This window comes from Leuresthes tenuis, unplaced genomic scaffold, assembly GCF_036924035.1.
Source record: "Leuresthes tenuis unplaced genomic scaffold, fLeuTen1.0.hap1 SCAF_4, whole genome shotgun sequence".
Lineage (NCBI taxonomy): Eukaryota > Metazoa > Chordata > Actinopteri > Atheriniformes > Atherinopsidae > Leuresthes > Leuresthes tenuis.
The window spans coordinates 15,104,226-15,119,499 of record NW_027325358.1 but is presented as its reverse complement, the minus strand read 5'-3'; the positions used below and the strand labels follow the sequence as shown (position 1 = coordinate 15,119,499).

The following is a 15,274-nucleotide window of genomic DNA, read 5'->3' as shown; positions in this document are numbered from 1 at the left end:
TCTTTTTCAACACTGGGAAAAAAAAACAACAAAAAGGCAACAATTTACTCTTTATTTAAATAAGAACTTCACAAAATAAAAACTTATACACAAATAAATCCAGACTTCTCGTGGCCTTGCTCGTGGGCGGCGTTTTTCAGGCATCGAGGAACCTGTGAACAGAGGCAGAGTTTGGGCTAAATCATCCTGTGTGACTAAAATTATAATCCACGGTAGCCAGAAAAGAGAATCAGGATCTGAAAGTAAAGACTTGTCAGAAGAATATGAACTTACCACTGAAGAAGTACAATCGCTGCACACCCTGAGGAGGACAGAGGGACATCTCCTTTGTTGCGTCGCCAACCTACAAATACAGAGGAGCTCAGACATGAGTCGCATCAAAATACGACCAGCGTTACACGTGCAGAACTGCAGGAGCCTCAGAATAAAGTCTGAATCAGGAGCTGATGCTCAGCTCTCATAGTAGGTGTCAGAAAAGTTTTGTGTAAGTTTGTCATCACAGGCAGAAACTAGTTGAGGCAGCAGCAGTTACAAACTCACCTGCTTGTAAACCCTTCAGACCGTCTGAAAGGAAAGATCTTCACCCAGAAAGCGTCTGTTTTCAGGCTCATTCTGACCTGTAAAGGGACCATTTTAAAAGGAAGTTACAGAGAGCCACACGCTTGAAAACTGTATTGATAAATCACTGATGTGGCCTCAGAATAAAGTCTGAATCAGGAGCTGATGCTCAGCTCTCATAGTAGGTGTCAGAAAAGTTTTGTGTACGTTTGTCATCACAGGCAGAAACTAGTTGAGGCAGCAGCAGTTACAAACTCACCTGCTCATAAACCCATCTGGTCAATGAGACCCTTCGGATCATCTGAAAGGAAAGATCTTCACCCAGAAAGCTGTGTTTTCAGGCTCATTCTGACCTGTAAAGGGACCATTTTAAAAGGAAGTTACAGAGAGCCACACGTTTGAAGACTGTATTGATACCTCACTAATGTGGCCTCAGAATAAAGTCTGAATCAGGAGCTGATGCTCAGCTCTCATAGTAGGTGTCAGAAAAGTTTTGTGTAAGTTTGTCATCACAGGCAGATACTAGTTGAGGCAGCAGCAGTTACAAACTCACCTGCTTGTAAACCCTTCAGACCGTCTGAAAGGAAAGATCTTCACCCAGAAAGCTGTGTTTTCAGGCTCATTCTGACCTGTAAAGGGACCATTTTAAAAGGAAGTTACAGAGAGCGACACGTTTGAAGACTGTATTGATACATCACTGATGTGGCCTCAGAATAAAGTCTGAATCAGGAGCTGATGCTCAGCTCTCATAGTAGGTGTCAGAAAAGTTTTGTCTAAGCTTGTCATCACAGGCAGATACTAGCTCACAGGCTAATATAGCAAAGAACTCACCAGCTGTTCCACATCGTATCCACGGTGTTCATGGATTGAAATCACCCCGTCTTCCGTCATCACCCGACCCGGCCTTGGCTGTGAAGGACGGAGATAAACTAAGTTCAACCATGTTTTGGCCTTTAATTGTGAGATCAGTTGCCAAATTAGATGAGGGTTATTTTGTTACAATTTGTAAGGCTGATAAGAAAACTTAATCATTTTTCTCATAATAGCACGTCTGCCAAAGAGTGAAATTCAATATATTTAAGAGGGCATTGTGCAGGTTATTATCTCTGCATTTTGAGACCTGTACAAGCTTGTCAAGGAGAATACTCTGTTCATTGAGCCACATACTAAACAAACCAAGGGTTTGACAATAAATCCATGTATTCTCTGTATTGCCTTCCACGTGTCATATCCCAGCCTCTCAAAGAGGGAAGACTGTGGGACTTTCTTAGTCTCGCATATTCTAAAAAAAAAAAAAGTTGGTAGCACTCGAGACGTTTTCAAAGAAACCAGCTTCAGATCTTTGGATCTGAGCGGCCCTCCCCCCTCTGATGCTTCCTTAAGTTAATTAGATCACTTGATCTATATATATATATATATTTTTTAATTAGCGCATTGCGAAATAACACGATGCGTTTGATTATCATATTAGATATAATAAAAGGAATAGATTTATATCATTTTTGGCTCCTAATAAAAGTGATTATTTGTCCTCGCTTCAATTACTTTGATCAATGCTGCTCTCTGGGTCAGGGCAAATGACGCCTTTGATATCGATAACATGTACTCCAGGTTAAGATTACATTAACAAGGTTTCAGTCACGATGGTAAAGAAATGAGCGTTGGGAGGGGAACATAATGCGAAGGATTGAACGAACTGCAAGTCACTCGGCTCCAGACTCAAAAGTAGGATTAAGTCGGGCTAAAGTGAAATTATCGTTAATAATATTATTGAGTAAATGCAATTATGATATAACAACTAATCCTATTTATCTACTTTAACGGACCCACCACTGAAACTGTTAGCAGGCCAGCCACGTGTCTCGCAGAAACTCAGTGAACAAAAGTTGCAGCTCTCCACGTGTGGACATTGCACTCACTTGTTTCGCTCCTGGTTGGCGGTGGTTCTCTCTCATCACTCAAATACACGAGTGAGTTTTTGCCTTTTCTAAAAAGCATCATTACTAATGCTTGAAGGTCTGTCGGCTCTGAGCAGCAGGAGTGAGGTCCCTTTCCTTGCCAGACTGCGGGAAAAAGGAAAGTCCGTTAACACCAGAGGGCGTTAACTTTACGGCTTCCGTCCAAGGGTAACATGAAGTCCCTCCCCTGCTTGGGCCAGAGCTGGGCTAGCTGGTTAGCTAAGGAGTCGCTTGTTGGGCTTTCTGGAAAAGAAAGAAGCTGCTACCTCGTTTGCTATATATTTTTAGCTGTTAGATTTCCATTCATGAATTGCAATACTAGGTGAACATTTTTTTAGTTTGTTGCCCGTTGAAAGAGAAAACGATTTTGTTACCATGTAACAGGAACATTTCCGACGAGTCTCTTTTCATGCGCAACCGCCACGAAGGCATCATGGGAGTTGTAGTTACAGAAGATTAAAACTTTCCTGTTTAACGTCGGGGCGTTTTTTTTAATTATTATCTTGAGTCACTTTCGTGACAGCATTTCACTTAGAAAGTGAACAGAACATCCCAAAATCACTTTACAACATTTTTGATTATTATTGAGAGTTGAAACTGTGTTATATGTTTCACAACAAAAGGATAGAGATAGGAGACAATTTTAATGCAAACCTACTGTATTTTAAAACAGTTCATCATGCATGTTATGTATGGCAGTCAACTGACAAATCACGATGAGCCTGGTATATTGAACGCATATGTGGGTAACCTTATTGATAATTCAACTTGTCAGAAAAAAATAATTTGAGGGAGAACCTTTGCTTGTAGGTAAAACGGTTCACTCATACTAACAAAGTTCTACCGAAAGTTCTCACAAAAGAGTTATAGTAACTCTTTTGTAAGAACTTTCGGACATTTTTCTTCATGGTGTGCTTTATTTCTGCATTTCTACTTTTAAACCAAATTTGGTGTCTTTAATAACGTCTTAGTTAATCATTTTTGGTAACCCTGCAGATAAGATTTAGAATAAAAAAAAAACATTTAAAGAGTAATGTCAGGTTTAATTTATACATTTATTCTGATCACAGCTGTACAGGAATGCATTGTCACAGCAGAAACACAACCTAAACCCAATCAAGGGCACAACAGCCATCACAACACATCCAGAACTCAACCATAAATCTACAGGCTCAATTAGCTCACCTCAGTTCAATGTTTAGACTCATCTTCATTATTATTATTCACATAGAACTATCTGTCTCTCAAATATATATTTGTTTTCAAAGAGCATAAAAATACAAGTGAACTCTTCACTGGGATGAAAACTGGTGGTTGATCCGCTGTCTGGCTTACAGGGCGTATTAGGTAAGAGGGGGACCAACTTATTACAGCTTACAGGGGGACCTAAATGAGCTCATACAAGCCTTTTTGATGGTTACAAGAGGTTGCAGACAGGGGGACTGATTTTAAGGATCATATAGGACTCACAACTCAACTTAGAAGCCACTTTTGACATCACAGACACACAAAGGTTGTAAGAGACCATCAAAACCATTAAACGATTTGGAGTAGACATGAAAAAAGAAAACATGAAGAACACTACGAAGGCACAGATATTTGCAGAGTTAACAAAACACACAAAAGGAGATAAAAACTGGGGATCAAAGGTGGGTAGATTAAAGGCAGTTTCACTAACCAACACTAGAGGGAGCTCTAACAGTTCATAGACCCAAGTATATTATAAACGATTTGTTTATGTATACTGGATGTGCTACATAAAGCATTGAAATGTATTTTTTGAAAACACGGTTCACTGCAGCAGGACAAAAGGATATACCACATGAATGTGTTTGCTAATATGTGTTTTTGCATGTGGATGCTTGTGTGTATATATATATATATATATCAGTATTTGTCATGTATTACGTGTGGACAGAATCATTTCCAAGCAAACCTCCACAGATGGAGCAAAACACCAACAATAGTAGAACACCAGCAAATATTTGAACCACTGTAATGCGCATTTATGTGTGTGTTTGTTTATGTGAGAGTGTCTCAAAATTCATGGACACACATCTAAATAGTTAGTCCGATCTTCAGAATGACTACTGTACGAATGAGCGGGATGACGATGACATGAGCATCAGAAGGGATTACAAACACTCGTAGCAACAACAGCGCCAACAGTAACAACAACAACAACAATATGAACAGAGACAACACACAGGTCAGGAAGTCCAGCTAACCACAATCCTCCACTCATGCAGAGGAGAAATGGAGGCTACAATTCATCTGGAAAATGCATCCTTTTGACATTGTAGGAGGGAGACAGACTCAGAAAGCGGCCTGTCTTTCCATGTGCTTTTAAAAATTCTCTCTGGTGTCTGATCCATACGGTATCTTGTCTATCTATCTAGCTATCTATCTGCCTGTCAGACAATGAATGTGCTTAGTTAAGCAAGCAATATGCGCATTTGTCTGTCTCTCCGTCAGACTGAATTAGCTTGTCTGTCCTAGCCAGAGTCTGTAGAGATAAAAGGATGAGTAAAACGATTGTGCTTCTCGGACCACGCAGCTGTCCGAGGCTGGGTGGCGTTGACACGCTGGGCTGCAGAGGTTAGAGGTTGTGTGGGAGCGGCCTCCTCGCGTTAGGAGGAAGAGCTAGAGCTACTGCACCAGACAAAGAGGACTCCCTTCTCAGTACTGTACAAAGCTACTTGGGAAGCGCTCGCGCACGAGGGTCGCACGCTCAAACACTCGCTCTTTGAGCACCAGCATCGTCAGTTTTCTTCTTACACCAACACATGACGGGGGAGAAGGGAAGAGCTTGTTGGAAATGCAATGTGCGCGGGAGATCAGTCGAGCATTGCATCCAGTTGATCCGCCAAGTCGTCAAACATGCTGCCGATGTCGTCCAGGATGGAGACCGATGCTTTTTTGTTGGACCGAGAGCTGCGAGTTGAAAAAAAGGAAGATAAATAAAGTGCTCGCCGCAAAAGCTGTCATAGAATAAAGGTGTCAAGAGGAACGCATTGTGACATTTGTTTAGAAATGAAGTTTATCATTACTGAAAAAAGTCCTATTTGTTTAAAGAATGAGCTGTTTGCAGATGTGGTTGAGGTCCTGCTAAAACCAGAAATATATTATGACTGTGAGGCTGCTGAGAAAATGACAATTTTCTAGACAACAACCAGTTAATCACTAAGCTCCTTTGATACTGGTAAGTGCATCTTTAACTGGAGAGACAGTCAGGCTGGGCTTAAACATCCTGACTGCAGCTCTGTACTGTGACTGTTGATCATCTCAGAAAGACAGTGAGTAAGCCTTTTTCCTAAAGTTTTTAGATGTTTCTTCAAGACTAGATATCGTCTGTATATAGCGACTGCATAGTGTAGTGGTAAGATTGCTACCCTTCATTTGGGAGACTGGAGTTTGAATCCTGACCTCCCCCCTGCATGAAAGGTGTTACCTCCAGTAGGGTTCCTTAAGGAAGACCCCCTTCCGCTACCTGGGATATGAGTGTAAGTTGCTTTGGATAAAAGCATCTGCCAAACATTACTATCCTAACACTGACTCTTCTCATTTTGCAGCTCGATATTGCGTATAGAAAACTTAACTTCTGTTTTGATACTTTCATGATCAATCTGGATACCAACAAGTGGTCCTTTGAAGATGTTTTTTGATACGAATAAACAATGTGTGGTAAAATCTTAAGATTACTTCACGAATACTCACTCATTTAGCCTATCCTCCTCTTTGATTTTATGCTCTACGGCCTGCAGAGATGCCGTCAAAGAGGCAGCGGTCTCCTCCAAACAATGTTGAACCTCTTCCACCTGCTCTGCCTCCTCTACTTGACTCTCCATCTCCTCGGAGGTTTCTTCTCTCCTCAGAGGCTTCTTCTCCAGCTCCGTTTGGTTCCCATTCTCTGCTTTCTTCCTCTCTTTTCCCTTTTCTGCTTGCTTCTTGTGCTCCCACTCTTTTCTCCTCTCCTCTTCCTCTCTCCGCCTTTCTTCTTCGTCCTCTGCCTCCCGTCCTCCCAGCAAGTCAATGGAGAGACCGGCGATGGAGGAGCGGGGAGGTTTGACAGGGTGCGGCGAGGGGGTGGAGGGACTCTGGGCCGGAGAGGGGGAAGTAAGAGGGAGTCCCGGAGAGAGTGAGGGAGCAGAAGGGGTGTCGGGGGCTGGAAGAGGGGCGATAGATGGTGGAGTGGAGGGTTTTGAGGCTGGGGAGGGGCTCACTGTTGTTGGGCTGGTCGCTGCAGGGCTCGGACTCATGGTAGCTGAAGCCACTATTGCTTTGCCAGGTTTAGGTGCAGTTGGAGGCCCACGTGGTTTTGGGGAGACAGGAGGAGGGACGCGTTTTGGCTCTGGTCAGAGAATCACAGAGAATAATGTCAGTTTTCTTAAGCATACTTAGCCAATTATCAAATCAAAGAGGATTCTGAATATTATCTCATTTCACATCTTGTTTTATGAACTCTCACGGTGTTTGACCATGTGATGCCAGCACTTTAGTAACCTGACTAGATAAAAATGAAACAAAAAACTGCACCTATTGATTTTAGCTTCTGAAAGTTATATCAGCATAGATGTGATAGGGTAAAAGCTATATGATAAGAGGAGTTATAATATCTGCATGATAACTGATTTTTAAAACTGCATTAAGTCTCACACTGTCACTACGAAACATGTACATTAAAGTCTGACTGAAGCTACGTCCATTTAACGTGTTCCTTAGTATCCCGTGGTGGTTCACTTGATTGAGTTGCCAAGCAACGTATGTATGTGCGCATGTATTAGACTAAGCTATAACAACCGAAATATGCCACAGAAACCAAAAGAATAACAAAAGAAAATAAATATGAACTCATAGCAATTGAAAGTAACTTGGCTTAAAACCCATTGAAAACTATGAAGCTGTAGAAACCATTAGTTCATTAAGGACCATTAGTTGTGTCACATGTCTGGAAAATTTTAGAGCTGCAGAACATTTGTGAAAACAGCTCAGAACTACAGACCCCCCCCCCCCCCCTTTTTTTGCAAACAGACCTGTGTGGAGTATGAGCAGTCAGTGTCTTACCTGCTGTAGACAGCAGTCAATGCACTCATTCCTGAGAGAATTCCTGGTAGGCGAACCAAGCTAACAGATGTATAACAACTCAGGCCGTTAATATTTCCTCGCAGTTCAAGCTAACGCTATGTTTGGGATTTTCATCCTGCGTTACTTTTGTTTAGGCCCAGTCTGTGTAACTGTCTGATGCTACAGTGATGTGGTATAAAAATCCACAGTGTGATGTTTGCTTGAGCTGCTGTGAGATTGTTTTTATTTGAGTGGCTTTGGTTGGCGAAAATTCACCCTTCTGTTGTCCCCATTCAGTGCAGCGTTTAGCTTGGCTCTCCCATCAGAATTACGCTCTGACTGCTTTCTACTGAAGGTAAAACACTGACTGCTCATAAGCACTTCACACAGCTCCACTTTAAAAAAAGGAATATCCCTTGAATGTGGATGAATTTGACACAAAAGCTACATTTAGTGACAGTGTGTGTATCTCACCGGGGCTCTGTGCCATCTCAGTGTTATCTGGCCCGGGTATGGGGACCCTTCGAGTCGGGGTGGGAGGGTCAACCTGTGTCTTCCTCAGGGTGACTGTGGATGGTTTGGGTGAGACCGGTGGCTTCAGGGACTTCCTGGCCTCCATCCACTCGCAGCTCTCTCTGTTGGTCTCCGTCCTCTCAGAGACCTCGGACACTGGCCTCCGCCTTAGCACCACGCCACCGTTCTGCTGTGGCTCGGCTTCATTATTCCGGCTACTATCCGGAGAGTTTGACTGATTATTGCTTTGAAGGACATGCTCTGTTTGCTCCGATTTGCGTGGTCGTCTGCGTATGGTGTCTGAGGCAGTTGTCATGGCAACAACAGTTGTAGCTACAGATGCAGGTGCATCAGAATCTGTCGCCAGTGGGCGCGGCTTCCTTCGAAGCGTTGCTGTGCCGTCTGTGTTCTCAGTTGCCGAGGTGACCACGATGGAGCGGGGTCGCGGCTCTGGACGCTGCTGGATCAGTTGCCGAGGTAACTGTTCGGTACAATCACCGGGTAGGCCTTCAAGTCCACTGATAGTCCTGCGCCGACTCACAACATCATCTTCCTCAGATCCAAGACCTCCTGCACCTGCCTGGCGCCGAAGTAGCGGTGGACTCACCTGAGGGTCACATGATTATTACAAAGAAAATCCTGCTAAAGTTTTAAATTTAGAGAATATGATTCAGACACTCACCTGAAGGTAGCTGGTGCCACTTCCCAGATTCTTCGGCACAATGGATGTTTCCAGCATGGCTGCGAGGCTGCGAACGCTCCCAGAAGCGCCGTCTGATCTCTGCAGGCCTGTGGAGTCCTGAGCTCTTAAAGCTGCTCCCAGGCTTCCGCAGTCGCTGGCTCGCCGCTCTCTATAGGTAGGTAGCCCTAACAGTCCATCCCTCTGTCCCTCTGTCTCCCCGTCACCCCCAGTAATGGAAGAACAGGAACGTTTAGGTGGTGTCGGGGGCCGACCTTTCCGACGGGGGCGAAGGGTGACCGATGAATGGCTTCGGTTAACAGTGACATCATTTGGGACGGCAGTATGTGTGGAGCTGCTGCGGCACACGGTGGCGTATCTAGAGTCTGACTCTGAGCCAATGAGACTGTGAGTTCTCTGTCGCTCTTCCTCCTCACACGGCAGCCGCAGCAGCGGTACTGGCTTATCTGCTGCGACCATATGGGTGGAGGGACGTGGCCGAGCCCTGGGGGAGGCCTGCTGGGTGCGGGTATACGGAGGGGTTTGTGGTGGGGTCTGGGTCGGTATGTGGGGGGGAGTCTGTGAGTGTGTGAGACCTGGGCGAGGTTTGGCCAGTGGGCTGGGGGCTCCATCCCTCTGCTTCTTTGCCTCCCTACGGGGCTCTGAGGAGGTGCTGCCACCTGGGCTCGGTGGAGGTGAAGAGGGGCTGTGAGGGGGCTCAGAGCCACTTTCTCCTCTCTGAAGCTCCTTCAGTCTCGTTACTCCCAGCATCATCTTCTTCTGATGTCCTGAGACATTGCAGTGATGCAAAGGAGAAGGAGTTATCATGAGGTAGAAAGATAAAAAGGATGTATTCAGAGTTTGATGCAAGGTTGTTTTAAATAAGGACCCATGAAATGCACGATACGATATGATGGAATATGCTTCATTTTTGCCTTTGGGAAACTTATTTTGAACTCATGTGGTGTCACATCATTTGTCTTCACAAAAGATAAATAAACCTACTTTAAACTGCCTAGAAAAGTTCAAGTATTTGATGGTGACCACCAGTCTACACTAGTCACGCTCTTTAAAACTGATCCACAGGTTCACCATCTTAGTGCTGCAGACCGTCAAAAAGTTCAATAATAGATTGGTGTTATACAACACCTCAGTGTTCTATTTATATTAATATCAACATTTTATTGATCTCATTATATTGTTACATAATCTCGTTTCCAATCTGAATGACGTAGATCAATCTCACCGAGTTTAGTGATGCCAATCTCTTGTAGATCTTCAAGGCTGATGTCTGAGACAAAGTCGATGTTTTCATACCCATTCTGCACAAGAACTTGGTAGTACTGACTGAGGCCAAGGTGGGACAGCCAGTCTGCCAGGTTGGCCTGGAATAGACACAGTAGCATCAAGAAGTAGCAAACCTGGGTGAAATGTTGCAGATTTCTACAAAGCTGTAATTCCAAAACACTCATTTTTCTCAACCAGGTGACAGAGCAGCATGTGTTCAGTACAGGCTTGTGTGTCCGTAGCTGCCAAAACTCAATATCTACACCCCCCCTTTCTTGTATGTTGGATCGCCACAGGAGATCCTTACGGGTTTGTGGTCTGGCAGCCAGTCAGTGGAGGGCAGCTTGCTGATTTCTGATGCTAACTTCTTTCGATGACCAGGCTTCATAACCCCAATCGCCGTCAGATCCTTAAATGCAAAGCACACTGAGTCACATCGAGAATTCACCACAACCACTGATGGTGTTCTGTTTTTCCTTTACGATGTAAACGGTTTGATGCTATTTTAACACGTATACAAGCACCGCATGTGTTATGCCTTCAGGAAAAAAATTGCCAGGGATAATCTCTGTTTCGTGTCCCCAGCCCCTTGGGGCTTCATATTGCTGTGTCTGCTTCAGTATACACACACTGGCACGCACATGCACACTCAATGGCACTAAAACACAGAGTTATGTTATTCACAGCTGTGTGTGAACACAGGTATGTAAATGAAGAATGAGGGGTGACTGGTTGAGGCTCAGGACTCACACCGGGGGGTCAGGTGACAGACAGGAGGGACATGATGACATCATCCAGGTCAGTGGGTAGCTGATTTTGTGAGCTGTGCTGTGCAGAGCCTTGACAGACAGGGGGCAGGACGTGAGGGGGTCAGGGGTCATGACCTTACCTCAGGGGTCATGCAGCTAATGGTGTCTAGATCATATCCCGCGGTGAGGAAGTGGGTGGTGTAGAACTGCAGCTGAAACTCACCCAGCCACGTCACTACTGCCTGCTTCTAGAACACAGAACACAGAACACTACTGCCTGCTTCTAGAAGGGTCCACAGGGCTTCTTCTAGAACACAGAGCGCAGGCCTGTTCTAGAACACAGCACAGAAACTTCCAGGGTGGTCCTAAATTTGAGCCTTGCTCTTGAGCAACATGTGGGGGCGCTAGAGAGCAAGTGACACCCTGCTCTGGAAAACACAGAAGGAAACTGTTCTGGACAGAACGTTAAATCAGACACAACCCTGAAACGATTGCCACATTTGATTAACTGAGCCATCTAGATTTGTACTCAAAAATGCAACTGTGACATAACTGACATAATACTTCTAAAATATACAATCAAGTCACTCCAAAGCTTACGAGTATATTACTGTCAAAACTTTATATCTTTTTTTGTAGAATAATCATTATTCCGAGGCAGCGCTGACGATAATTTACAAGAGTTTGCCCAAATAACACATGACACATATCCTAAAACTAATCAAGAACTAAGTGAAAGTAAGGCACTCCCTTCACTTACCCTGACATAATTTCCTTTACCCTGACTTATTATTAGCCGGTAATGTTTTGAGATCTCCGCTGACGGGACTTTTGGAATCCTCCGAGTAAAAAGGAGGTAAATGGAAATGAAGAGCTACTACTTGAAAAGCATTAAGAGCAATGTGGTCTTCATAGATATGAAGAGGGCTCATTTTGGCTGATGCTCTCCTAAAAAGTGGAAAACGGTATTTAAGCCAACAAAATTGATAGGGAGATAAGGAGAGAGCTAATGTTGGTTATTTGAGCTACAATCATGTAAGAAGAGAATATGTCCTCTTTCTACTCAGGACATTGTAAAAAATCTGGTCCTTCCCAGGTCTTAGAAGTAAGAAAATATAACTTCAGATGAGAAACAACACGTAACTTAATACATCTCAATATAATTTATTTTACAAAAACTAAACCAAATCGCAGAACCAGTGAGTGAATTCCACCTTCAACTAAGTACGTACTACTTCAATAGGAATTAAGAGGGTAAGCAGCTGCCAGGTGCTGCTAATCAAATGCATTTGAATAATGAGTCAACCAATAAGTGCAAGCTCCTCTATCAAAGCATCATGTTGTCATTTTGTTGGTGGTGGAGCATTCAGGTGTGCAACACAATGCCAAGGAGGAAAGACATCAGCAACGATCATAGAGAAGCAACTGTTGCTGCCCATCAGGCTGGGAGGGGTTGTGAGGACATGCAAACAATTTAGAGTCCACCATTCTGCAGTGAGAAAGAGTATTCACACATAGAAAATGGAAAACACCTAAGACAGTTTCAAATTTTCTCAGCAGGGGACGTCCCAGCAAGTTTGCCCCAAGGTCCGAGCGTGTAATACTCTGAGAAACTGCAAAAAAACCTGCAAACTGCATCTCAGACTCTACAGGCCTCAGTTAGCATGTTAAATGTTACAGTTCATGGCAGAACGATTAGTATGAAGTATGAATTGTTTGGATGGGTTGCAGGAGAAAGCGTCTTCTCTCTAAAAAGAACATGGCAGCACAGCTTAGGTTTGTAAAGTTGCATCTGAACAAACCACAAGACTTCTGGAACAATGTTCTTTGGACAGAAGAGACCAAAGTGGAGATGTTGGATCATAAAGCTCCGCACTTTTGGAGAGAACCAAACACAGCATGATTTGGGCTTGTTTTGCAGCTACAGAACCTGGACACCTTGCAGTCACTGAGTCCAACTTGAACTCTGTATGCCAAAGTATTCTAGAGTCAGATGTCAGTCCATCTGTCCGACAGCTATCGCTTGGATGAAACTGAGTCATGCAACAAGACAATGATCCCAAACACAACAGCAAATCTACAACAAAATGGACTTAAGAAGAAAAATAATCAAAGTGATACTATGAACCAGTCAAAGGCAGGACTTCAACCTGATTGAACTGTTGTGGTGGGACCTTTAAAGAGCCGTGCGGAAACAACAGCCTCAAGAACCCAATGAATGAAGCAATGTTGTCTGGAGGAGTGGGATAACTGTTAACCACAACTGTTAACTTAAAACAGAGAACAATCAGTTCAAGTTATTGCTGTGGTTCTACTCGCAATTTAGTTGCTTTTGTATTTTGTCTTTGTGTTAATAATTAATAACAGTGTAAAATGTTTCACCCAAGGTTGTATTTCCCTCATTTTGAGACCTAGTAAGAACCAGATGATTTATTTATTCAATTCTTATCACGTCCTGATACATAAAACTTTAGAAAAAGGGGGTGCTTACTTTTTTACATGCCTTTATTTCACATTATTATTGCTATCTTTTATTAAAACAAACACTTTTATAAAGAAGGTAAAGAGGGATAGCGCTGTTCACACAAAAGGTCATGAATCAGTTTCCATTCACCTGTATTGTAGTCAGTAGCAGCTGAAATCCCTGAGGTAGAGATCTCAAAACTAAATATACGCACAAAGCACTAAGGCTAAGTAATAATGTTTCTAATTCACTGTCCTTTTATAGATCAAGTTAGACATTTGTCCTCAAACCACTGACATACAAACATTATTTTATGAATGACTTAGGAGTCAGAGAATTCTAGATGAGCTCAACCAATGAGGACTCACTACAACACAACTACTCTGACTGAACACCACTGTTGCCTGGCAACCAGTACATGTTTGATTCTAGAATAGAGCATCTGTTTGGTTCTGGAACACACACAGGGTATTTAACCCCTCAACTTCACAGGGCAGTTCTCGAGCAGATCAGCAGCATGTGGGTGTCTCAGTGTGGTGTGAAGGCAGGGGGGCGGGTGGAGGGACATAAGGCAAAACAGCAACTGACTCCTCGATGTGTCTGTCACTCTGCCTGTCTCCATGGTGACACAATCATGCCTATTCTCAGGGTGTCAACTGTTCAGGTACAACAGAAAGCTCACTGTACCAGCTGAACCCCGTCCTTCTAAGATGTATTTTTTTCCCAAACCAGAGCACTGGTTGAGAACAAACAGAAAAAAAATCAGCAACCTGTCATCCAAAACTCACTTTCCCATCATCCTCCTCTGTCTTCCGCTCAAACGACCGCTGTTTGTGAACTGTACAGCTAGAGGAACCTAGAGGTTGTGAGGAAACGGAGACAAAGAGAGGAAAAAAAGTGAAGATTACTGCATTATTTCACTCTCCTTGTTTTGTAAACGACACCTTTATTGACCATAAAGCACCTCATAGTGCCTTATACAGCATTTGGATTTATGTATTTCCACATTGATGGTGGTTACGGCTGCTCAGGGTAACAGTTTGTACTCTGTCACATTACTGTACAAGTAAATCTTTATCACTGCAGTTAAAGCCTAAAATGCACAGATTTCTGAGAACCAAAAGCGATCTATCCAAAGAAGAGGAGAAGTGTTAAAACAATTTTCATTAGCAGAGTATAACTTGATGTACTAAAAATACAAGAACTCATGTCTAATATGAGCAGACGGATGGGTAGTCTATAGAGTGCCGGGCTGAATAAAAGTGGGACGAGGGGACGAGGAGATCCATACAAGCCTCAAAGGAGTTCTACTTGTGAACACCACCTTGATTATCTTTAATTGGTGTTGCTTTGGTGCAAGGCTTTAATGAATGAATCAGAGGCAGATGCTGTTATGTTGTGCTTCATATGTCATTTTTCAAATGCCGTTTAAATACATTTTAAACGTAGGGATATTATGTCTTTTGATGACAGAGTGTACTTACTTGTTGACTGCTCAACAGACTGTGACTGCTCCAAGAGGTGCTCCTTGGCTTTTACCGACTGAGACAGCACAGTGGCCAGGAGCTAAAACCCCAAAACACACACAGGCATAAACAGACACATAAAGAACCATCTAAGCACAGTCATTTAAATCCTAGAGGTACTTTGGAACTCAGCTCAGTTCACACACAACAACACCATCGTTTTCATATCCAGGGATGAAACTGAATTTAAGTTAAGGTAAAGGTAAATAGAAATCAGTTGTTAAACTGTAACAGAGAACATGTGTAGTAGAAATATGTGGTTTAAATCTCCAGAGATTCCTATGAATGCATCGGGATGTTGTGTTTGCATCCTGGCAACAACTGAGATGCTGACGTCATAGGCAGGGTCGGCAGGTCAACAGTTCAACAGCCGGGTGCAGATACATGTCTTCTCAGTGATATGTCTGCAAATCTTTTTTTTTTTTTTTACCAACAAGCACTGCAATTCCTCCTCCTTCACGTTTCCTGCTCTATCT

General features: G+C 43.3%; 1 protein-coding gene and 4 non-coding genes across 7 annotated transcripts in view; all 5 read right to left on the bottom strand.

Moving 5' to 3' along the window:
* Positions 1 to 414: 414 nt before the first annotated feature.
* Positions 415 to 505, bottom strand: LOC140306444 (small nucleolar RNA SNORD60). Its single transcript, XR_011915751.1, has one exon. It is a non-coding gene; the product is annotated as a small nucleolar RNA SNORD60 (small nucleolar RNA).
* Positions 506 to 691: 186 nt separating this feature from the next.
* LOC140306448 (small nucleolar RNA SNORD60) lies at positions 692 to 782 on the bottom strand. The gene has a single exon (XR_011915754.1). It is a non-coding gene; the product is annotated as a small nucleolar RNA SNORD60 (small nucleolar RNA).
* A 203-nt stretch (positions 783 to 985) lies between these two features.
* On the bottom strand, positions 986 to 1,076 carry LOC140306447 (small nucleolar RNA SNORD60). Its single transcript, XR_011915753.1, has one exon. It is a non-coding gene; the product is annotated as a small nucleolar RNA SNORD60 (small nucleolar RNA).
* A 185-nt stretch (positions 1,077 to 1,261) lies between these two features.
* On the bottom strand, positions 1,262 to 1,352 carry LOC140306446 (small nucleolar RNA SNORD60). The gene has a single exon (XR_011915752.1). It is a non-coding gene; the product is annotated as a small nucleolar RNA SNORD60 (small nucleolar RNA).
* A 2,200-nt stretch (positions 1,353 to 3,552) lies between these two features.
* The window catches only part of LOC140305774 (uncharacterized), a 34,066-nt gene continuing 22,344 nt past the window's right edge, over positions 3,553 to 15,274 (bottom strand). For 2 of the 3 annotated variants that reach the window (XM_072384754.1, XM_072384756.1), the window contains 9 exons: positions 14,757 to 14,838; positions 14,061 to 14,128; positions 10,949 to 11,056; positions 10,367 to 10,468; positions 10,019 to 10,157; positions 8,776 to 9,560; positions 8,055 to 8,700; positions 6,234 to 6,867; positions 3,553 to 5,450 (listed from right to left, as the gene is read on the bottom strand). In XM_072384754.1, the coding sequence (XP_072240855.1) occupies positions 5,354 to 5,450; positions 6,234 to 6,867; positions 8,055 to 8,700; positions 8,776 to 9,560; positions 10,019 to 10,157; positions 10,367 to 10,468; positions 10,949 to 11,056; positions 14,061 to 14,128; positions 14,757 to 14,838 (2,661 nt within the window). In that variant the 3' untranslated portion in view covers positions 3,553 to 5,353. The remainder of the gene's footprint in view (positions 5,451 to 6,233; positions 6,868 to 8,054; positions 8,701 to 8,775; positions 9,561 to 10,018; positions 10,158 to 10,366; positions 10,469 to 10,948; positions 11,057 to 14,060; positions 14,129 to 14,756; positions 14,839 to 15,274) is intronic. The other variant, XM_072384755.1, reaches the window with a different exon arrangement.